The following is a 25,696-nucleotide window of genomic DNA, read 5'->3' on the forward strand; positions in this document are numbered from 1 at the left end:
TGAAAGGCTTTCTAGCCTCAGCAATATGAAACTACACAATTGTATGTCACAAGTGGCTATTTAAAAGTGTTTGCTTAATAAGCAGAACGTCTGTCAGATGTATATTAACAATACTGAATATCAAGGTGAGAAAGAGGAAACACCTTTGTCTTTGTTCTTATGTTGACACTTAACACATTCTCTTTTTCTGGTCAGCTTGATACATATTTATTGTCATGTATATACAACTCATTGGCACATATATGTTAAAAAAAAATGGGAAAATACATTCTTTATTTCATGCATGCATATGTCTACGTTTATCCAGGAAGTCCTATTTATAAGCAAAACAATTTTCTTAATAGAAAATGTTTGCAGTGGAACTCCTGACAAAACTTTGGATACTCAATTGTACTGTAAACTTCATTCTACCGCTAGCCTCCATAAATACTCTCATAAAAATGATTTAAAGTGCCTTGAAAAAGTAGTCATACTCCTTGACATTTTTCACATTTGTCGTGTTACAACCAAAAACATAAATGTATTTTATTGGGATTTTAAGTGCTAGACCAACACAAAGTGGAACATAATTGTGAAGTGGAAGGAAGATGATTAAATGGTTTACAAATAAATATCTGAAAAGTGTGCCGTGCATTTGTATTCAGCCCCCCTGAGTCATTATTTGGTAGAGTCACCTTTCGCTGAAATTACAGCTGCAAGTCTTTTTGGGAATGTCTCTACCAGCTTTGCACATCTAGAGAGTGAAATGTTTGCACATTCTTCTTTGCAAAATAGCTCAAGATTTGTTAGATTGGATGAAGAGTGTCAGAACAGCAATATTCAAGTCTTGCCACATATTTTCAATTGGATTTAGGTCTGGACTTTGACTGGGCCATTCTATCATTTGAATATGCTTTGATCTAAACCATTCCATTGTAGCTCTGGCTGGATGTTTAGGGTCGTTGTCCTGCTAAAATGCGAATCTCCACCCTAGTCTCAAGTCTTCTGCAGACTCGAACAGGTTTTCTTCTAAGAATGCCCTGTATTTGGCTCCATTAACTCTGATCAGCTTTCCTGTCCCTGCTGAAGAAAAGCATCCCCACAACATGATGCTGCCACCACCATGTTTCACGGTGGGGATGGTGTGTTCAGGGTGATGTGCAATGCTGTTTACCGCCACATGTAGCATTTTGATTTTAGGCCAAAAGTTACATTTTGGTCTTATCTGACCAGAGCACCTTCTTCCACATGTTTACTGTGTCCCCCACAAGGCTTCTCGGAAACTGGACTTCTTATGGCTTTGTTTCAACAATGGCTTTCTTCTTTCCACATTTAAAATAAACATGATGCTGCCATAAAGGCCAGATTTGTGGCCAGAATCTACCACTTGAGCTATGGATCTCTTCAGTTCCTCCAGAGTTACCATGGGCCTCTTGGCTGCTTCTCTGATCAATACTCTCCTTGCCCGGCCTGTCAGTTTAGGTGGACGGACATGTCTTGGTAGGTTTGCAGTTGTGTCATAATCTTTCTATTTTCAAATGATGGCTTGAACAGTGCTTTGTGAGCTTGGAATATTTATTTATAACCTAACCCTGCTTTAAACTTCTCCACAACATTATCCCTGACCTGCCTGGTATGTTCCTTGGCCTTCATGATTCTGTTTGTTCACTAAGGTTCTCTAAAAAACCTATGAGGGTTACACAGCGCAGCTGTATTTATACTGAGATTAAATTATACACAGGTGGACTCTATTTAGGTGACTTCTGAAGGCAATTGGTTCCACTAGATTTAAGTTAGGGTATCAGAGTAAACCAAAGGAGATGACTCCAATGGGACGTCAAAGGTAATAGCCAACCAGGTAACTACAAGAGTATAAAAGGGTAAGAAATATATAAAATCAAAAAGTTTTATTCAGACATGATAATATGGTGATTCTTCTCACCAAATACATTGTAAAGAACAAAAACACAACATGCAGACATAGATAACACAAAATCGCAATGCTCATAGTCTGGAACACATGGTCAGTCTCAAATAGTTTACCATCAGGACGGCTCCCTATAGGCGATCCTTGCGAGCAGCATTTAACACAAGTGTGGTCATCCTTGATATCTACCTTTCCTGTGGCTCATTGCCCCATCATCTGGAATAACTTTTTAACACCCTTATTTTGGGCTTTATGCGATGGGGCAGACCTAGGAGACTAATGCTACCACATATGTTTGTGTTGATAAAGCTTTACATTGTGAGTATTGTAAATTGTTGCTATATAGATGTTTTATGTGTACTGATACCAATTCTAGACCCATTTATATCTAGTGACATGTTACTATTATATGCCTTGAAAACTGTAATATGCTCTGATCTTCTTCTAAAGAAGAAATTATATCATATTTCAAAACATGTTGGGAATTTTCTGTGAACACTCTTTCAGCTTGGCCTCCCACTAAAGGAGACCGACCGTGTGCTCCAGACTAGGAGTATCCTCTCAAAACCTCCTGCTCTCTAACTCCCTCATCACCTCCTCCCATGCTCGCCTCCAGGACTTTACCAGAGCCTCACCAATCCTATGGAACTCCTTACCCTTATCTGTCCGATTATCTCCTACTCTATTAGCTTTTAGACAATCTCTGAAAACCCTCCTCCTCAGAGAAGCCTGTCCTACCCACCCCTGACAACTGTACCTCCATTTTCTCCATCAGCTCATCCTCCACAGCTATTGCCTTTTGTTTCACTTGACCCCCCTTCTAGATTGTAAGCTCTAACGAGCAGGGCCCTCTAAATCCTCCTGTATTGAATTGTATTGTAACTGTATTGTCTTCCCTTATATTGTAGAGCGCTGCGCAAACTGTCGGTGCTATATAAATCCTGTATAATAACAATAGTATTTACGATTTTGTGGTATCTATGTCTGCATGTTATGCTCTTGTTATTTACAATGTATTTGGTGATAGGAATCACCATGTTATGTCTGAATAAAAATTTTTGATTTTATATATTTCTTACCCTTTTGTACTCTTACTACCTGGTTGGCTATTGCTTGTAGATTCCCCTTGGTGCCCTCTCCTTTGCTTTACTCTATGTTTGGGATGTTACAGTTAGTCTCCAGCTATTCACAGGACTAAGCTAGTTCTATGCATATTGGGGTATCAGAGTAAAAGGGGCTGAATACAAATGCACGTCACACTTTTCAGATATTTGTAAAACATTTTGAAAACCATTTATCATTTTCCTTCCACTTCACAATTATGTGCCACTATGTATTGGTCTATCACATAAAATCCTAATAAAATACATTTACGTTTTTGGTTGTAACATAACAAAATGTGGAACATTTTAAGGGGTATGAATAATCTTTCAAGGCACTGTATGTAAATTTAGTACACAATTTCATAAAGTCAAATAACATCCAATGATAAGTAGATTAGTGTTGTAAAACATGCATGCTGAACTTATGCTAAGCTCGACAGACCGTTATAAAAAAAGGTGTAAGTAGATTGAGACAAGTCAAGGGGAGTAAACTGCAAACCTCCCTTGCTCTACAGAAGGAATTACAAGCACATGTACCATTTATCCTCTTACTCCTTTCCAGGAAAAAAAATGTGCTCTAAATGCAAGGTATGCCTTCTTAGCACGTTGGTGTTAAACGTATTGACACAAATTCAACCATTTGTATTATTAGACCTGCGAAAACCAGTGACAAATCATATTTCTATGTCACATAGGAACAAACAGATCATTTTGTAAAAGAGTAACTATTAGGGTTAATACATGTGTCTGGGTGCAAAACTACATGTTATCAGCCCCCTCCCCCTCCCCCCCCCCACCAACTGTTTAGGGGAAAATAGGACTCGCTTTTGAAGCAGCTCAAGATTTATCAAAAACATTATTTTGAAGTTGAAAAGAATATTCTAGAATGCAACTTAAAAATGAACATTATTTTTAGATTGGTATTAGTGTGTGGTGGGGAGAATGAATAGTCTGAATGGCTGGGGTCTTCACCAACGGACTGTTGCTTTTCTGTCATTTAAGTTCAACACTAGCAAACAGACTAAACTCAGTTCTTCTTACTCACTACTTATGGTGGCCATACACTTTACGAAAAATTGGCTAAAAGTCATTCGAACAGTTCATGTGTTTTTTGGCCAGTTAATGGGCACAAATCAGTAATCGGTTGTGACGTTTTTAAGCCACAAAAACGAAGGACAAGTTTGGAAATTCGATAAATTGAAAGGTTAATGTGTATCTCGTCCAAACTGTTTGCACTAGGTAGATTTAAAAAAAAAAAAAACTAATAACTGATGTCCATTATCGGTCATTACATGATGGGATGATCATTTGCTCTCACAGCAGTGCTAGTTTTAAGGAGTTTAACGATTTTTTGCATTGTGTATGGCCAGCATTAGTTGCAACATCTAAAAAAGGAAAATACATTGGATGTATTCATAGCATGGAGGACCTTTAATCACAAATGATTGGGATTTCTAAAACACTGGAGAAGGGAAGTCTAATACTCCAGTACCCTTGGATCTCACCTTCTGCACAAAGAAAAATTGCGTATTAAATAGTCATATTTATGATTAATTGGCTCAAAAAAAAATATAAAAAAATAGAAATACAGCTTTGTGTTGAAATGCAGAAACATCTAGAATGAAATGCTTGAAATTTAGAAGCAGAGTGGAAAAAATAAATAAATACAATCCAACAGGTAAGAGAACAGTAACCAACAGCCAAACTTGCAATGAAAATGACCTCTCAAGGGGCTCAACTCACTAAAGAATATCTCATGAGATAATTGAATCATGCGACATTTTTTCTAATTATCTCACGAGATGCTAAAAATGTCAATTCAACCTTATTATTTACCTCACAAACCAAAAACATGAGGTAAATACAGTCAGGTCCATAAATATTGGGACATCAACACAATTTTAATCTTTTTGGCTCTATACACCACCACAATGGATTTGAAATGAAACAAACAAGATGTGCTTTAACTGCAGACTTTCAGCTTTGAGGGTATTTACATCCAAATCAGGTGAACGGTGTAGGAATTACAACAGTTTGTATATGTGCCTCCCACTTTTTAAAGGGACCAAAAGTAATGGGACAGATTAACCATCATAAATCAAACTTTCACTTTTTAATACTTGGTTGCAAATCCTTTGCAGTCAATTACAGCCTGAAGTCTGGAACGCATAGACATAACCAGACGCTGGGTTTCTTCCCTGGTGATGCTCTGCCAGGCCTCTGCTGCAACTGTTTTCAGTTCCTGCTTGTTCTTGGGGCAATTTCCCTTCAGTTTTGTCTTCAGCAAGTGAAATGCATGCTCAATCGGATTCAGGTCAGGTGACTGACTTGGCCATTGCATAACATTCCACTTCTTTCCCTTAATAAACCCTTTGGTTGCTTTCGCAGTATGCTTCGGGTCATCGTCCCATCTGCACTATGAAGCGCCGTCCAATGAGTTCTGAAGCATTTGGTTGAATATGAGCAGATAATATTGCCCGAAACACTTCAGAATTCATCCTGCTGCTTTTGTCAGCAGTCACATCATCAATAAATACAAGAGAACCAGTTCCATTGGCAGCCATACATGCCCACGCCATGACACTACCACCACCATGCTTCACTGATGAGGTAGTATGCTTTGGATCATGAGCAGTTCCTTTCCTTCTCCATACTCTTCTCTTCCCATCACTCTGGTACAAGTTGATCTTGGTCTCATCTGTCCATAGGATGTTATTCCAGAACTGTAAAGGCTTTTTTAGATGATGTTTGGAAAACTCTAATCTGGCCTTCCTGTTTTTGAGGCTCACCAATGGTTTACATCTTGTGATGAACCCTCTGTATTCACTCTGGTGAAGTTGTCTCTTGATAATTGACTTTGACACACATACACCTACCTCTTGGAGAGTGTTCTTGATCTGGCCAACTGTTGTGAAGGGTGTTTTCTTCACCAGGGAAAGAATTCTTCGGTCATCCACCACAGTTGTTTTCCGTGGTCTTCCGGGTCCTTTGGTGTTGCTGAGCTCACCAGAGCATTCTTTCTTTTTAAGGATGTTCCAAACAGTTGATTTGGCCACACCTAATGTTTTGCTATCTCTCTGATGGGTTTGTTGTGTTTTTTTCAGCCTAATGATGGTTGCTTCCCTGATAGTAACAGCTCTTTGCATCTCATATTGAGAGTCGACAGCAACTGATTCCAAATGCAAATAGCACACTTGAAATGAACTCTGGACCTTTTATCTGCTCCTTGTAAATGGGATAATGAGGGAATAACACACACCTGGCCATGGAACAGCTGAGCAGCCAATTATCCCATTACTTTTGGTCCCTTAAAAAGTGGGAGGCACATATACAAACTGTTGTAATTCCTATGCCTTTGACCCGATTTGGATGTAAATACCCTCAAATTAAAGCTAAAAGTCTGCAGTTAAAGCACATCTTGTTTGTTTCATTTCAAAACCATTGTGGTGGTGCATAGAGCCAAAAAGATTAGAATTGTGTCTGCATAAAAACCTAAACATGGAAAAACACAGAATCATTTGGGGTTGAAGTACAACTAAAAGGCATCCCTTTCTTTGGGTTGTCCCCAAAAAAGTAATAGATGGGAAATCTTTCAATGGGGACACTAGTAGAAGAGATTTGCAGGAATTTCCCTGTCACTTTCTTCTTTGGCAATGTGACAGAAGTGAAGAGAAATCTCTGCAATAACCAAGTTGTCTTTTTTATTGGCGGAAGAAGGGTATATATATATATATATATATATATATATATATATATATATATATATATATATTATATATTATATATTATATATATGCGTGTGTGATTGATTTTTGATACTATTTTCATTCAATAATTGACATTTATAAAGAAATGTAGTATTTACCTAATTCAACATACTTGTTTTTGATACACCACGTGTGTCCTGTGAAAGCAGCTTCCCGTTGACTGTTTTTTCAGTCACCTTTTGCAATAATACATATGCTGCAGGGACCACACTGACTTTGTGAGTTGGCATATTTCTAGGGTTTAATCATTTTACTTCTTTATGACAGGGTTCTAATCTTTCTCCACTGTATCCATTCCACTGAATATAACGTCATGAGATAAAATACCACATGGTTTCATGGCATAAATACCTCACATTTGGATTAAAAACCTCATGCTTTATTTTAGTAGTTTTTTTTTTTTTTTTTGGTAATTTGCAAAGAAATGTTTAAAAAAAAGCTATAGTCAATCCGGAAAGTATTCACAGCGTTTCACTTTTTCCACATTTTATGTTACAGTTTTATTCCAAAATGGATTAAATTATTTTCCTCAAAATTCTACAAATAATATCTCATAATAACAATGTGAAAGAAGTTTCAAATCTTTGCAAATTTATTACAGTAAAAATAAAAAACTAACAAATCACATGTACATAAGTATTCACAGCCTTTGCCCAATACTTTGTTGAAGCACCTTTGGCACCAAATACAGCCTCAAGTCTTTTTGAGTATGATGCCACACACACCTATTGGCACACCTATTTTTCGGCAGTTTCTTCCATTCTTCTTTGCAGGAGCTCTCAAGCTCCATCAGGTTGGATGGGGAGCATCAGTGCACAGCCATTTTCAGATCTCTCCAGAGATATTCAATCGGGTTCAAGTGTGGGCTCTGGCTTGGACACTCAAGGACTTTCACAGAGTTGTGCTGTAGCTACTCCTTTGTTATCTTGGCATGTGCTTAGGATCGTTGTCCTGTTAGAAGATGAACCTTTGCCCCAGTCTGAGGTCCAGAAGGCTCTGGAGGAGGTTTTCATCAAGGAAGTCTCTGTACATTACTGCATTTATCTTTCCCTCAATCCTGACTAATCTCCCAGTTCCTGCCACTGAAAAACATCCCTACCGCATGATGCTGCCACAGACATACTTCACTGTAATGATGGTATTGGCCAGGTGATGAGCGGTACTTGGTTTCCTCCAAACAGGACGCTTGCCATAAAGGCAATAAAGTTATATCTTTGTTTCATCAGACAAGAAAATTTTGTTTCTCATGGTCTGAGAGCCCATCGGGTGCCTTTTTGGCAAACTCCAGGTGGGCTGCAATGTGCCTTTTACTGAGGTGTGGCTTCTGTCTGACAAGTCTACCACACAGGCCTGATTGGTGGAGTGCTGCAGAGATGGTTTTTCTTCTGGAAGGTTCTCCTCTCTCCACAGAGAAACACTGGAGCTCTGTCAGAGTGAACATTGGGTTCTTGGTCATCTCCCTCACTAAGGCCCTTCTATCTCAAACACTTAGTTTGGCAGGGTGGCCCACTCTAACAAGAGTCCTGGTGATTCAAAACTTCGCCCATTTACGGGTGATGGAGGACACTGTGCTCATTGGAACCTTTTTTTGGGAAATTTTTCTGTACCCTTCCCCAGGATTTGTGCCTTCATACAATCCTGTCTCAGAGGTCTACAGACAATTCCTTTGACTTCATGGCTTGGTTTTTAGCTCTGAAAAGCCCTGTTAACTGTGGGACCTTATATAGACAGGTATGTGCCTTTCCAAATCATGTCCAATCAACAGATTACCACAGGAGGACTCCAATCAAGTTGCAGAAACATCTCAAAGATGATCGGTGGAATCAGGATGCACCTGAGCTAAATTTGGAGTCATGGCAAATGCGGTGAATTCCTATGTACATGTGTTTTTTTCATTTTTTATTTTTAATAAATTTGCAAAGATTTCAAACAAACTTCTTTCATGCTGTCATTACGGAGTATTGTTTGTAGAATGTTGAGAAAAATAATGAATGTAATCCGTTTTGGAATAAGGCTGTAACATAACAAAATCTGGAAAAAGTGAAGCGCTGTGAATACTTTCTGGATTCTGGATATAAGTTATTTTATCTCAGATGTTAAGAGGAAAATAATTCTTTATGAATCAAGCCCTATAATTGCAGTAGGGGAAACATATTTATTGGCAGAACGGTCACTAATAGTGCAGATAACACCATAGGTGCAAATTCAAAGTGAAATGGCTGTTAAATGAGAAAGTGAAAATGAGGTCCCCAATAGCAGGTACAGAAGGGTGTCTTTGCATGTCTTCTGCCCTTGCTTCTCCTAAAAAGTTGTGGTGCCTTCTCTTACAGACATATAATCAGATATTTGTTTCCTAATTACAAAAACTGTAAAAAAATAAAAAAAATTCTGGGATGAATACTCGAACAATGGACATGAAACAAAAACGGGAACTATGAAAATATTTTTTTACCCAGACCTAAAAATCACTCTTTCATTGTCAAATAAAAACAAAAAATCCAGAAAGAATATATGAAATTTTATACATCACTGAGCATGTTGACATTCCATCAAAAAGACAACAGCTAATTGTTCTACAGTAGTGTTCATGGTCCACTAAGTAACTACTGCATACAATTATAACTGTACAAAAATCATCTGCACAGCACAGTTCATTTGTAAAATAAAATACATGGCCTGCATATAAAGCATCTTTCCACTCAGTACTACACCATTTGGAATTAGATAAAGAGTGACAGATATTGGATTAGGCAGACTGGAGAAATCAAGTTCTAATGCTATTACAAACCTTATTATTTTAAATAGACTGTTTCCTATGTAACGCCATTGATTATATATTGAAAGGAAAGTGTTTTTCGAACAACAAACTTGGCATCCATCATAAAGAACAGTAACAACCATTCTGCCAATATCCTTGGTAACCATGGCAATGAAAGACAATTTTAAGCTTTCTCTAATGCAGTTATTGTGCATCCAAAGTTCAATGCCTCTGTAAAAGCGCTTCAAAGGCATTTTCTGCAATTGGTGTCTGCATTAACTATACATACTCACAGGTAAGTGATCATGTACAGTGAAGGCATAGAGACATAAAGCTAAAAAACTCACCCCTGTGCTGACAAGGGATAGCATGATCCTTTCATTTAAGGCTAAGGTCTCTCCTTGCTTCATCTTGATCCTCTTCTTATCTAGACATTTCATTGCGTACCTAAGAGTATACATAGAACACATGTAAATCAAATTAATGTATAGTGCAAACAAATCCTTAGATTCCAAACATAAATCTAGTAGTTCACCTAATGTAAGGTTTTTGACATTTATACTAAGATATTTGCAGCTGGACACAGGAAAAAACAGGATTTTTGACTTACTTGAAAAACGGGTTTCTTGGAGTTCAGAACTGAACAGAACAGAACAGTCTTAGATAAGAGGATACACAGACAAAGATGAGGGACCTGTATCCTGTACTTTACAGAAACTGATCTTAAAGTCAAAAATCTTGTTTTCCACAGCGTTGTGCCAATGCTATTTGCACAATGTCACACATATTCTGGTATTGTCCAAAAATTTGGCTATTTTGGAAAGATGTAACAACCACAATCAGACAACTGACTTTGGTAGACTTGAGCTGGAACACTGCGGCTGGTCTCCTCCAGCTGACAGAAAAAAAAACAATTTCAAAGTACAAAACTTCCCTCACCATTCATCTCTTAAACACAGCAAAGGCATGCATTTCTCTCCTCTAGAGGCAGACACAACTGACAACAAGATCTCTATGGTACTCCATGATAAATGACATCCTCTACATAGAAGAACTCACATCTACATTGCACAACACCAAAGAAAATTCAGGGAAAAATGGAGGTCATAGCAATACTTCACAACTACTGATCCTTACATACAAGCAATGACCTGTTACTTTAGAACATAAATACTATCCAATGCTTGTTCACATCTTTTTGATAAATCCCATCCCTTACTGCCTAACCCTAGAAAGTGACACCCCCTGCCTCATCTACCCACTCCACTTCCCTCATACCTCCCCTTCTCCTTCCCCTTCTTGCTACTGGAAATTTATACCCATTTTTTTCCCTATCCTCAAGCAAGTTTGCCTTGATATTTCCAGGGATCAGTAATTTCTGTCTTGCAAAGATACTGGTAACTGTTATAACACACTCCATTAACTTGCTTTCTGATTGTTTAGAGTCTGCTGATGGTTCTCATTGTGTATTTTTATATTGTGTTAAAACCTTCCCATTTAAAGGTTAAAAAAATGTTATCCTGAAAGGGTTACTATTATTTGATTCGCTACTGAACTTAACATACTGGGTTCAGTCAGAGCTTATAACAGATGTTTTTCATGAGCAGTAGCAAAAGAATTTAAAATAAAAATCTATTTTTTTTGATCGTACAGATAAGATCCTGATCATACAAGACAGAGTCCTTGATGACTGGAATGTCCAAAAGTAATACAAAAAGAGGGGTGGAACACACATCAAACGCCAACAAGCCCCCATTACCTAGGATCATGAACCCTAACTTAGCCTAGTGCTAACTTTAGACGACAGCAGCCTGGTGCACTTTGTGTCCAAAGTTGACATCGGAGGCCTGAAAATTCACCTGCTAAGATTTTGCAAACATGTGAACAGAAGACTAGGTGGCGGCCTTAAAAACCTGTGAAACAGATGCCTGATGCTAGGAAGCCCAAGGGGCAACTACCGATTTGCTGGAGTACACCTTAATGTAAAAAAGTGGAACCTTTTTCGCACAAAGAATAGGCTTGAACTATGACCTTTCTTATCCACTTAAAACTGGTGGAATGATAATCAGAAAATTCCTTGCGACAACCCAAGACAAAGAGGCAATCTGATTGTCTTAAAGAATGTGTAGCTGAGAGGTAAACACGTACAGTACAAACAGTTCAAACAGTGAAGAGAAACCTCCTTAGGATTCTTGGGATCTGGACAAAAGGATAACAGGGCAATGTCCTGTTGAGATGAAAATAAGAGCCAACTTTATCCTTGTGCAACACCAAGAATGGTTCCCTACACAACAGGGTTGCCAGTTCTGACACTCGCCTAGCAGAGGTGATCGTAACAACAAGGACCACCTTGCATAAGGTGAGCCAAGGGAATGTTCCTTATAGGCTCAAAGGAAGGCCCCTGAAGGGCCAACTGGATCAGGTTGAGATCCCATGGTGTAATCAAAGAGCATTGAGGGGGGGTGCTAAGTGAGAAACCCCCTTCAGGAAGGCCTTTACCAGGGAGTGAGGCCAGAAGTTGCTGAAAGAGATTAGCTTTACCCCTTGATAGTATGCTTTCCTAACCCAGCTGGGGAAAAGCCAGAACATGTAAGGTCTAGGATGAAACAAACTTTGCTCGCACAAAGCAAAGTAAACTTTCCAGGTGCATTCGTAGACCTTCCAAAAAGTAGGCTTCCTAGCATTGAGAAACCTAGGAATGACTTAATCTGATAACCCCCTATCCTCTAGACCCTGCACTTAACCAGCCAAGCCGTCAAAGCTAGCAACTAATAAGCAGGATTAAGGCTGGTCCTTCAGACAGAAGGTCAGAGTGGTTCAAAAGCAGCCACTGTGGTGTATGCCAGGTGCCTGAGTCAGAGTACCACACTCTTCTGGGCTGATTTGGAGCCTTGAGGATCACTGGATTGTCCACCAACTTAATCCTGTGGAGCAGCTGAAGAAGGTCCTTTACTGGAGGAAAGGCGTATATTAGAGAGAACTGATCCCATGGAGTCAACTGTGCATCCAAGGCAAGGTCTGAGGATTGCTGGACCTGGGAAAAAACTTGTCCATCTTATCGTTGAACCTAGATGCTAGTCTATATCTGGCCTCTCCTACCAGTGGCCCTGGTCAGAGGTCCTGATACCCTTCAGGATGGGGGGACCACTCATCTGGGTGCAGTTGCTGACAGTTGATATCCGCCTGACAATTTTCCACTCCTAAGATGTGCACAGTGGTCAGGGCAAGAACATGTTGTTCCACCTAGTCAGAATCAGATCTATCTCTTCCTAAGCTGTATCATTTCTGGTGCCACTTGGAGGTTAATATTGACTACAGCCATGGCATTGTGTGATTGTACCCTTGTTGGAAGCCCCCAAAGCTAAGGAGTCTAATGCTAAAAAGTTTTGAGAAAGTTCTGAGTTTGAGAACGTGATGGAAAGTCCTAAATTCCGATTCCTTCTACAACTAATTTTCTTGGAGTGGTAAGGTCCCGAGGACTTCCCCCTGTCTTATTCGTCTGATCTTTGGAAACTAGAATGTCCTCCACTAAGACCTGTATGGACTTATTAAGGCAGATGATGGAGGGATCTACTGAAGAAGCAGCCTAGTTTTTGAAAAGCTCATCCTTCTTCAGACATTGTAGACAAACCACTTAGGGAGAACTTAAATCTTTTCAGGGTACATTCACTGACCATATGAGGCTTCATTCCAGAGACTGAATGGACACTGACACCCACATTTAAACAGGTGTCCACCATCCACCTACTTCTGAGCAGAGGGAAACATTTACAGATGTAGCGGCCTCCTACACAGAATCAACAGTCTCAAAAAATAATTTATTTTCTATTTCTTCTTTCCCATCCTCTACCTTCTCCTTCTGAAAAGGGTTGCCAGCCATGACAGATTCAGAGCCTGACCTAGGAGGAGAATTGAAGGGGGGTCATTTTAGGCCCCTGTGACCCAACATCTCTCACTAAACATGGATTCTGCCATAAAGGTGGAAAATTTCTGTCTGCTCAAGCAGGAGGAATGGGGGACACCCAAAGGAGCCAAGGAGGTTTTCTGGTGAGGAGCAGATGCCCCCACTATCTAAAATGGGGTCCCCAGGGGGTGCAAAAAAACACTCGCTTAACACATTGGCCAAAAGAGTGCATGGAAGCCACTTCAGCCCATTCCCCTTTCCTTGTGATCTGCCATGGCAGTGAAGAGGACCCAAAATGTTGCTCAGAAACTTGCTGAAAGGGTTAGCAGACGCATGGTCTATAAAGAGAGCAAGGGGCCCAGGAAATGTAGAAGTCTGTTGTGCAAGATGAAACCTGAGGATGCTGCCAACCGACAATAGCACTGGATCGAGCAGGCCAAGTACTCCACAGCAGCAAAGGCCACCCGCAAGGGTGCCTGAACTGATAAAGGCATAGTGACCCCCCCCCCCTATGACTGCTACACACTGTCATGGCCACTCCCTGGGCTACAGCACACCGCTTTGAGTGCCAGAGTCTGCTTTTGCTGATACCTCTTTAGAAGTCTGCATGCAGGTGGCTTCTCTGAATGCATGCCCCAGTAGGGGTGGACAGTAGTGGCAAGCAGATGAAATCCCAGGTAGTTTTAAAGGGCCAGGCCTAACTAACCAATCCTGACAGCAGCTATTAAAGCAAGTGAGATATAGCGTCCATGCTTCACCCACTTCCGAAGGACAAACCTGCTAGAGGTCTTCAGGGACTGAGTCGCACCAATGCAGATCAGCACTGGCCAGGACCTGTAAACCAACCAGCGGCTAATGCCACACATAGCACAATGTGTTAAAAAGGAGCTCCAAATGCAGGAACCAGGGCTTGAAGTGAATTTACAGGCTGGGTCTGTATCTTCCATCACCAAAGGGGTATTCAGCAGAAAGAAGACAACAATCACCTAAGGACTCTTGCAAAAAAACTGTGAATTGCTGGCAATGGAAGAAATGACATGTGGGCTCTTACAGCTCTGCTTTGCCAATGTTCAGTCGCTGAAGGAAGCAGAATATAATCCAGTTGTCTAAGACTCTGCCTGTGTCCTGTACTGTATAATCAAGAAATACATTGTAATACAGGTTATTGGCATGTCAAGTTCATTGGTGGCTATGCTGTTTCTACAAGTCTCTATGGACAATCAATTTGCTGTGGACACGTTTGTTTGCTGTTAGCACTTTACTGAGCTATGGGCACTGTACAGCATTGTATTGCACTTCATTATAAAGCTTTATAAAGATGGAGTGTGTGCTTTTACCTTTTGTTGTTTAATCACAGTACCTACGGTATTGGTAAACAGCAATAAGTTTCTTTGGGAACTTTGGGTATTCCCAAAAGAAAACTGGACAGTGCCATACATGGATGCATACGTAGAAGATGCTGTGAACTTTAATGGCGCTGAATGGATCTGCATGAAAATTTCTTGGGGAGACTTGAGTATACTTAAGCAGCCGCAGACATTTCCAAAAGGTTGAAAGCACAGGTACAAACTGTCATCAAAGCAAAATCTTGCAAAGGCCCGGTAGTGAGTTCTTTATTCTTTAAAAGCTTGACTTGGCCAAATCCACAAGTACCTTCTATGGAAAGAGAAGGGATAGCAAGGAGAAGGTTATCAACATATCAATGAGGGTAAAAACACTGATCGGCAGAGGTTCTGTAACTTGATCAGTTAACTATTTCCACCAACAGTGGATGGCCAGGCAGCTCTGGAACAGGAGATTGTTCGACTTATCTCATGTCTACCGATACCCTTTGGAAAACCAAATAACTGAAGACTCCTACAAAAGTAATTTTGTGATTTTTTTTTGTTACTAATATTTTTGAATGCAGTCTGCAGCTATCCAGAAGTCTCAATACCTGCCAAAGAAAAAATCTCGCTTCACTTTACTGCCAGAAAGACATTATTCAGCTTAAGGATAGGAATTCCCCAAATTCTAACTCTGTACAACCCCAACTCGCACACCTACACCTGTTTTACTGCCCTCTCTCAAATTACTGCCTTCTCTCAAATTATTATCTTGAACAGCCTAATTTTTAATTATGTCTTTTACATGACCCTAGTGTAAAGCACTGGGGTTTCTAAAGGAATATCTAAGTTGAAAGGTTTCTCATTGCTGGGACTATTCACAGAATTATAAGGGTGGAACAACCCACTTATAAACTATGTTAAAACATTCCATCAGATGCAGTGGAACGCCCATTTTCACTATCTGCAGAACAGAAGTAATGTTCTGCAATACTCATAGCTAAAACCACTGCAATTATTGAATCTGAGATTACACTCATATTATAGATCTAAAGTTACATCTTAAGGTTTGACTAAAATGTTCTTAAAATTTTCAATCACTCAAAAATCTTTGAGTTTGCTATATGATTTTTAGGAATTCATTCTAAAAGTCAGAGGCTGAAAAAAATTGGATTTTTAACTTACCATAAAATCCATTTCTCTGATGTTCATTGATGGAACCAGCTCCTGATTCTTCTTAACCAATGGGTTATACTGCCCCTTACAGGAGTAGGACACTAGGCAGGAAAAAGCTTGAATACACCCATGGGCAGTCCCAGTGGGTATACACCCACACTCCGCTATAAGCACTCCGTTTTGTTACAAGCAGTGTCAGAAAAAAGCCAACTCCACAAAGAGGTGGATGCTATGTCCGTCAATGAACAACAGAGAAATGGATTTTACGGTAGGTCAAAAATCCCATTTCTCTTTCGTTCATTGACTGACACAGCTCCTGATTCTTCCTAACCATTGGGATGTCCCAAAGCAGTGTTAAACATGAGGGGTGGGAAAACAGCAGAAAAAATCCCCAAGGCTTACCATAGCCAACCAGGTAACATGGAGCCTAACCATACCAACAGGAGCTCACTTGAAAAAAAAACAAGACACCCTCAAAGAGGACCAAGTTTTCTAAAAAGCAGTCTGCAAAACCTTGTGGCCAAAAGAAGCAACCGCAGATGCCTACACATCCATTTTATAAAACTTTGTAAAAGTGTACACAGATGACCAGATGGCCACCTTGCAAACCTGCATCACTGATGCCTTGATGATGGAGGACCCAGGAGACACTAAGCGCCCGTGTAGTGTGCGTCTTAACAGGGAAAGGAGGAACCTGACCCCTATTTGAATAGGGCCTTAATCACTGTCTGTCTGATCCATCTAGAAATGGTCGCAGCAGAAGCGGCCAACCCTTTTCGAGGAGCAACCATAAGTACAAATAGTGAGCCTGACTCCCTAAAAAACTCTGTAGTTGCCAGGTACACGCTGATTGCCCGAACCACATCCAGGGAAAGCAGAGCAATTTCAATAGGATATTTAGGCCTGAGACATAGGGAAAGCAACACAATGTCTTCATTCAAATGACAGTCAGAGACGACCTTTGGGAGGAACAACAGACAGGGACGAAGAACCACCTTAGCTCTGTAAACCAACAGGTAAGGTGAACGACAAGAGAACACCGCCAGCTCCAACACCCTGCATGCAGAAGTAATAGCCACAAAAAAGGTCACCTTCTGGAACAAAGTAAGCAGGGGAACCTCCCTATATCTTCGAAGGGAAATTCCTGGATAACTGAACACCAATTTGAGGAGCCACGGCGGTAATGGAGACTGCACTGGAGAAACCAAGTTTCGAGCTCCCTGGAGAAAGATACACACCAAGGAATGTGTGGCCAATGGATGTTGAAAGAAAACTGCCAAGGCCAAAACCTGGCCCTTGATGGTACTCAAGGCCAGGCACTGTTCAATCCACCATTGGAAGAAAGCCAAGATATAAACCACAGAAAAGGAGCGAGGTAGAACCCCAAAAGACTCACACCACGCAACGTACATCTTCCAAATATGATGGTAGAACTTCCTATAGGTAGGTTTTCTAACCTTTAACAGCGTAGGAATCACCAATTGAGACAAACCTCTATCCTTCAGCACCTGGCTTTCAACAGTCAAGCTGTTAAAACCAGCAACTGTATAGCAGGATGGAAGATTGGCCCTTGGGACAGCAGATCTTCCCTGAGAGGAAGTCTCCAAGGAGCATCGTCGACCAGCTGTACTAGATCAGGGTACCAAGACAGGCGAGGCCAGTCTGGAGCCACTGGAAAGACCAGAATTCCATGCTGCCTCGATCCTGCACAGGGGTCTTTGCAGAAGTTTAAGAAGGGGAAAGGCATTAATTTAGATGATACTGACGCCAAGGAGCCACTAATGCGTCTGTGGCATTGGCCAGAGGATCCCAAGACCATGCCACAATACTCTGTACCTTCCAGCAGTACAGCAGAGTGGGCTGGAGGGATCATTCTGCCCACTTTAGAATGCTGGCAACTTCCCAAACCACCAGGCCACTTCTTGTGCCCCCATGGTGATTGACATGGGTCACGGCATTGTCTGATTGAATTCGTACCAGACACCTCTGAAGACGAATTGTCCAATGATCCAGACAAAGTCTGATCGCTTGGAATTCCAGTACATTGATCGTCAGTCTGGACTCCTCCTGAGTCCAGACTCCTTGAGCACAAGCCGTGCCGAGGACACCTCCCCACATGGACAGGCTGGCATCCGTGGTGACAACTGCCCAGTACAGGGGGAGAAGGATTTCCCTGTCGAAGTGCTTGAGAACGAAGCCACCTCTAGAGACTGTGGATTCTTGTCCCATTTCACCAGAAACTCTTTTTGCAGAGATCTCGTGCAGAACTGTGCAAACAGAACCGCCTCGAATGTAGACACCATCAGGCCCAGCACTCGCATGCAAACCTGGAGGGAGGACCGTCTGCTGGACAACAGAAGCTGAATTGCCTCCTGCAATTTCTGGAGTTTTTCCAGAGGAAGAAACACTCTGCCTGAGGCCAAATCCATCCAGGTAGTGGACAGAACCAGAGCAGACTTCTGAAGGTTCAGAATCCAACCAAACTCCCTCAGAGATCACAGAGTAATCTCTAAGGTGTTCATCAGAGTAGTCGGAGACTCTACTCACAGAAGATTGTCCAGGTACCTCAGTACCGGAATCCCCCACTGATGCAACAATGCTAGCACTGGGGCTAACACTTTGTGAAGACCCAAGGAGTGGAGGCGAGACCAAAGGTAAATGCCCTAAACCGATATTGCTCTTCACCCACGGCAAAGCGGAGGAAGTGCTAGTGACCGGCACATATTGGAACGTGAAGGTAGGTGTCCTTGATGTCAATAGAGTCGAGAAAATCCCCTAGATGTAGGGATGCCACTATCGTGTGGATGGACTCCATTCGGAACTTCTGTCCCCGCAAAAGGCAGTTTAGCGTCTTGAGGTCCACAATTGGACGTACCTTGCCTTCCTTCCAGGGAACTGTAAACAGGTTTGGGTAAAACCCCTGAAAACATTCCAAAGCCAGAACCTGGACAATTACCCCATGAAGTAACTAGTCTTGCTCTGTCCCAATGAGACCCCCTTAAGCTATCTGGTGTCAAGTGCAGGTTGGAAGGGAAAAAAATCAATTCAAAAAGGAAAAAAACTACCAGGACCAGAGATTCCCAGCAAGGAACTAGGTCCTTACTCCTGACTAGGCAGAAAAAAAACTGAGTGCCTATAGCTGAGTGTGGGTGTATACCCCCCTGGGAATGCCCATAGGCACAGTCAAGCTTTTTCCTGCCTAGTGTCCTACTCCTGTAGGGGGCAGTATAACCCAATGGTTAAGAAGAATCAGGAGCTGTTTCGGTCAATGAACGAAAGAGAAAGTAAAAAGTGTAGATAAAGAAAGGTATATGCATTGACATCTTAAGACTCACATTTTACCAGTGTCTGCTTTCCGACACCCATAAACTTCACCAAATCCACCTCGTCCAATAATTCGATGAACACTAAAATCATTCATTGTCAACTGTAATTCAGAAGAAAAAGTAATCAAATGAATAAAAGCAAAATGTCTGAGAATGATAAAACACAGCCACATTCATATGCAGGCCTGCAATCTTATGGAGATCTACTTTTAAACTGCAGTATACCAAAAATGGAATTCATTAATACAATTGTGACTACTGTGTTATTCAAAACTCTCTTTTTTTTTTTTTAATTGACTGTTTAATTCCTGTAAATGTTTTTTTCTCCAAATTCATTGAGAGACGCAGCTAGATTTATTGGGTTTGTGGGAGCCCACTGGCTACAGAAGAATGCTAGTTGCTTTTAAAAGCTTTGCACACAATAAAAGGTTTTTGTTGTTTTAACTAGGTATTCATGTAGCTATATTCCCTGTGTCAATTGTTTGTTTATCTTGAAATGATGGACTCACATTTTGTGGCTGCAGTTTGTAGTCTCATGGCTGATTGGGTTGATCAATTCCCCTCTGTCCATGGAATAATTTACCTAGCTTGTCCTTATTCACTAAAGGGATAAGCAGCTTTTTGTTCTGGGTCACGTAGCGTCCAATGCATGCCTAACCATTTCTTCTCTGTTAAAGTGGTTCTAAAGGCGAACAATGTTTTACCTTAATGCATTCCTTACATTAGGTTAAAAAAAAAAAAAAACACTCCATTGTTTCCCTCCATCCCTGAACACTTACCTGAGCCCTGTCAGCAATCCAGCACTGCCCCAGTTGGATAAACAGAGAACAAAAGAAGCCCTTAAAGAATAAGCATAGTCTAGAGATAACTTGCAGAGAATGTCCCTCTGAAATGTTTTGCAGTGCTGCTGTAAAAACAGAACTATCCTAAAGAAGGTTTATGAAGAGTCTCAGCACCTGCAAGCAACGGACTCACATGTCCTTGCATAAACAGAAGAGGCACCTGAGAAAAACCTTTGCATGCCTGGTATCCAAAGCCAGGCTCAGAAACTCCGGGCACTAAATCTGGGAAAGAGTAAACTTCCTGAGATTAGGAAAGCGATCCAAAGTACTCCAGCTCGTTAAGACAATTCTGCTTGAAGTCTCAGATAACCAAGATGTCTCACCACGAAGACACCTTAATATTTAAGGGGCCATGACCAGGCCATTAACTAGGATAAACATACGCAGAGTGGATCTCAGGCTAAATGGTGGGAAAAAAATTGGTAATGTTCCTCCCCTACCACAAAGTGTAGATAATACCAAAGCTTAGAGAGGACAAGAACATGGAGGTATGCCTCCCAGATAATGATGGACATTGTGAATTCTCTGTGATGGAGAGACACTACAACCCAGTGAATCGACTCCATGCAAAAGTATATAGCAGGTCACAAACTCTTACTTTGGACTGTAAAGTGATTTGAATACAAATCTATGAATTTCTCTATGTGGTAACTAGAAAAATGACCTCCTTGGACAAAAGTCACCCAATGGCCAGATGCAGTCCCTCCAATCTTAAAGGAGTCAGACAAATGTTATAGGGCAAAGAATCAACCCAGTGGTATGGCCTGAAATTCGATTTTGTAGCTAATGGCTACCACCTCACAAATACAAATTTCAGATACAGAAATCAGCATGCAGCCTCAGATGGACCATACCTTTTAAGAGCCAAGCAGGAATGAATCTTCAAGCTGCAACAGACTTGTCCACTGTCTCGATAGGCTTACCTTGCCAGAAGTGTTTTGGGGCCGACGATGTAGAAGATATAGCAAACATGCCACCAAAAACACGTGCATAATAGAACACATTTTCCTCTTAGGCCTCTTACCCTTTGTGTCTGGCACAAAAAGGTGTTTCCAACAAGGGAGGGATTTTGGATGATCTTGTGAGCGCAGAGCTATCAAGGCCTTTCGAGTCATAGGACTCTGCGCAATACACCAAAGATGCAGATGAGCAGGATAACAAAGATCCTGTAGCAAGAGCCAAGTCACAAAGCCATTTAAGATGTTGAACCATCTCTACCAAAACATCGAGGAGGGGGCTGACCCTGTTTCTTCGCTGGGTCCTGGAACAACTGCCTCATCCATTCTGTAATTTGTGCAATCAGCACAAAGGACACATCTGATGGAACAAGGATCCAGCAATGGAATGCACAGACCTCTCTATAGATTCTAACTTCCTATCAGTAGGATCTTTAAAGAAAGGGATTTTCTTTATGAGAAAAACTGTAGCCTATTCAGCCTAGGAGCCAGGGGAGGGGGGGGGGGGGGGTTACCATGGGTGTGGTCGCAAATTGCTTCAAAAAAGTTCTCTGCAAATGAATCACAGTAAAGATGTCATAAAACAAAATTTGTGACAAGGAAACATATTGGCCAAATTTGTGGGCTTGTGCAGGCCAAGTTCGAATCCCCAGTGTAAGCTTCTGACAAAGTTAGCGTTGGTCTCGGCATCCTTGCTTATAGTGAGGAAAGGCGCTATAAAGCGCCAACCTCCAGAGCTGTAAAACTCCAGGTCAGAATCATCCAAGTAAGCCGGATTAGGTGGTGAAAAGTTCCTGGGTAGCTTCTTTCCTGGCTGTGGTAGTGCTGACACCATCCACTAACAAAACCCTACACAGCCAAATTTGGTGGAGACTGTAAATGAGGGTGCCGAATCAGACAAGTCTGGCATCAATGAGCAGGGGCTACAGACAGATTCATCTTCAACGCCAGCTTAAGGTAACAACTGGCTTATACAGTGGGAAGACCTGTCCTCTTGGTAGTGTTCAACATGTATAAGAAAGACAGTGGACACTTTGCTATAAGTAATTAAGACTATTAAGACTAAGTCTAAATAAGAATATCAGGGAAACTGCCAAATAATCTGTGTGCTACCCAGCAGATCAGCAGGATAGGTGTACGAAGTGGCCGACCCACTGGACCAGCGGTACTCAGATTGACTACCAATAAGCTTACTGCAGTTCACTGCCATATAGTGAGCCACTTCATCACTGCCCCAGAGAGTAGTAGTAGTCTTCGTATAGAGAGGTTCAGAGCTCTGCACCTGGATGGAAGTACTGTGACAAATAGTCAAAAAATACCAGTCTTATGCAATCCCCAGTGCAAGCACATCAGGGATGTGACAGCTATGTTGTAAGTAGGGCTGTCAAATGTACTATGGTTAAGAATTATCACAGGTCTGCATGCGATTGATGGCGGAAAACTGCCAAATAGGGAAAACTAAAAGGATACCCAGGCTGTTACTAGCCTGGCTTTTGACTGAAAATCATCATCAACACAGAAAAGAAAATGAGGAACAAAATGCATTGAACAGTCATAAAAAAGACTTGAATTAAAAAGCTGTGCAAGATCTGTCCCTTCTTCTTCAATGCTAGGAAATACTAAGCTCTCCAGGAAGTGGTTAGACTTAAATTAGAAGAAAAGGCACCAAGGTTTAAAACTGTGCCTCCCCAATGCTTATATGCATGCTTCATAAAGTCTGTAGGAAGTCACAGTGTAAATGCCTGTTTAGATCCTTAGAACTGCGTGATCACGTCACTGCTCCAAACTTCCCTGTATCAATGAATGGCTTGACAATTGAGCTGAATTGCACAGAGCTGTGACTTCACACATTGGTTTCCGGCAGTCATAGCAGCCCCTCATAAATACAGAGGAGCCAGAGCTGTGTGATCACGTGACTACTTTGAAGAATGAAAAAAAAATCCTAACAGATATTTTACAAACCGTACGCAGCATGTATATAAGCAGACAGGAGGTGACAAGTTAAACCCTGATCATTTTAACTTTTTCTTCCACTTTAAGCCACGGGGTAGTTAAGCCCCCTAGTTTGATCTGAATATACCTAGTGTCCTCCTCCCACTCGTCTAATGAATCTGGCTGTATCACTCAAATGATAGAGATAAGCATTTTTTTTTTATTTAACTGAGAACCTATTTACAAACAAAAAATTAGACAGAAAACTGGTTCAGCAAACATAGCCATAGTTAAATTAACTATACTTACGTGGATGTTTAATTCAACATTTTTCCACTGGCAAAACCTTGTAAACCTGTCGCTGTTAAAGGAACAAAAAAAAGACAATCTATAGTTAACACAAGAAGCTGTTTCTTTTCACTTATTACCAATACAAAATTTACTGAGGACAGTTAGAGGGCGTATGGCTACACACAGCCTTAAATTATCTGTGATTGAAATCACAAGCAATGATTTTATTAACATTCAGGAAATCTCATGGCTGTGAATCATGACTACGTAAGAGCTTGGTTTTCTTTGTATTGCTTTTACTGGCATGAAGTAAAAATGTTAACTTGGAACTTGTAGCTCATCAGCAGCAAGTATCAAGTGACACATACAACCTTATTCAATAAAGAACAGAACAGAGCTTCAGCAAACCAGGCTACAGAATACATTAAAGCATAACTTCATCCAAAAGGGGAAGTCCCGCTCTTCCTCCTCCGCCTCCTTCTTTACCATATTTATAATTTTTTATTTATTTTTTGGGGGGAGGGGGGGTGCAGTGGCATTGTTTCGCCAGGTACCTGTAATGATATCCTGCGCTAGATATACGAAAGCAACCATTTTGTTCAAGCAGCCATAACAGTTTAACAAAGCCCCTCACTCACCCAGCCCCCTCCTAGAGATAATTAATTCCTGGAATGCAGAGGGCTTCAACTTCAAAGAAACGGCCCTTCAAAGAAACCTTATCTAAGGTCTCTAAGGTCAGGCCGGTCATAAATCTGAGCAACTCCATTAAGGCTGACCAGAGCCGTGTCATAAATGCCACAACAGCCAAGCTGTTCATTAGAACATCTAACAATCCATACCCAATTCATGAATGCAGACAGGAACATAACACATTAACAATAAGTATATATTTGGATGAGAAATGTCATACTGGTCGATTTAAGACCAGGCATGACCACCCTATCACATAAAGTATAGAAGATAGCTGTCAGATGCCTTACGGGTCAGAGGTTATTATGAGCTGTGTTTGGTATCTATGGATATAAAATTCAATGCTGCACAATAAGCTATAAGTTTCAAGAAGGCAACTGGTAGATGTTGGAAGATATGAATGTTATAAATCTGTTTATACGGGAGGTTCCTTGGTATTGTCGTAAACTTTAGGGCTGCCCATGGCCACTGTATTTATTGGTCAGGGACCTCTGTTAACACCCCCTGCAATCTCAGAGAAAAAGAGAGAGGCAGATGTGGTTAGAGAGTTCTCATGGTAACATCAAGAAAGGAACATCTATCAAGTTTGAGAACCGATCACACTGGCTCAGCTTCTGAAACTCTGATAAAAAACTCAGGACATTGAATGCAAGTATCCTTATTTCTCAATTCTATCTTATTTTTCTAAATTGCTGAATTAGGTCGCTATTTCTTTGAAAGATTTTTTTCTGTAAATATTTTATTTTCATCAATTTTTTATTATTAAACTTTATTTTGAAAAGTGTTATACTTGTCCCTAAGCTCTTAATGCAAACTAACAACGAACCTGTCTCTTGAAGAGTGCTACTGTATAGAATAAATCCTCTAAACATTCCTGTCTGTGGTGACAGTGCGTGTTACAGATGATGGTATTTCTAAAATTACGAGCGTCCGCTGGGCTCATAACATAGCGGTGGTGGCATTGAAAGGGTTAATTGCTTAATTAGCCCGGTGACAATCGCTCTCAGCCTGCTGGCATCTAGATTGTGGTCCCGCAAGCTGGAAAATCTATGTGTCGGGTGCAGCTGAGAGTGGCATTGTTACGCAAGTGACGGCAGGGTGTGAGATTGGCTGGTCCTTGGTCACTAGTTAGTGAGAAGGGCAGGGATCTGATACCCGCCACCGTCACAGTACCCGCTCCCACTTTTGCTCAGATCACCTAGGTAATTCAAGCAGACGGTCGCCCCTGTCTTCAACCTTTTGGGACAGGTCACAGATCCAAGGAGGCTGCGGGACTTTTCACAGGGTGCAGCATGGCTCATGCATGCTCAGTGGGAAGCTGGCTGTGAAGCCACAATGAGTCACAGCTGGCTTCCCACAGTTAACATAATGGCGCTGGGGACCCGAAGAACCAGCTCAGTTGATAGCAACTCTATATCCTTAGAAAGATGAGTGCCTGTTAATTAAAAGTCAGCAGCTACAGTTTTTGTAGCTGCTGACTTTTACATTTTTTGGAATCCGAAGCTCCTCTTTAAAGTGCTCATATTGATTCATACAGCATCTAGCACGGATGTATTGTAATATTTAAAGTCCAATTGAACTTTCAGTTTAAATTAGACCAGGAAAAGACTGAAGTGCCTGGGACAAGCTGTACTGCTGTCAGCGCAGCACTGGAAGGCTTTGTTCACTGGTGGGGCCTCTATAAACCCTCTATGGGCGTTCGGATGTAAACAGGCCTGCC

General features: G+C 41.2%; 1 protein-coding gene across 1 annotated transcript in view; it reads right to left on the reverse strand.

Annotated features, from left to right (window-relative positions):
• GRK3 (G protein-coupled receptor kinase 3) overlaps window positions 1-25,696 on the reverse strand; it is a 539,783-nt gene that overhangs the window by 136,555 nt on the left and 377,532 nt on the right. The window contains exons 7-9 of the mRNA XM_082258195.1: window positions 23,305-23,356; window positions 19,275-19,366; window positions 9,882-9,981 (exon numbers count right to left, since the gene is read on the reverse strand). Coding sequence (XP_082114321.1) covers window positions 9,882-9,981; window positions 19,275-19,366; window positions 23,305-23,356 — 244 coding nt within the window. The remainder of the gene's footprint in view (window positions 1-9,881; window positions 9,982-19,274; window positions 19,367-23,304; window positions 23,357-25,696) is intronic.

Source organism: Pelophylax lessonae (genome assembly GCF_965119305.1).
Source record: "Pelophylax lessonae genome assembly, chromosome: 1".
Taxonomy (NCBI): Eukaryota; Metazoa; Chordata; class Amphibia; order Anura; family Ranidae; genus Pelophylax; species Pelophylax lessonae.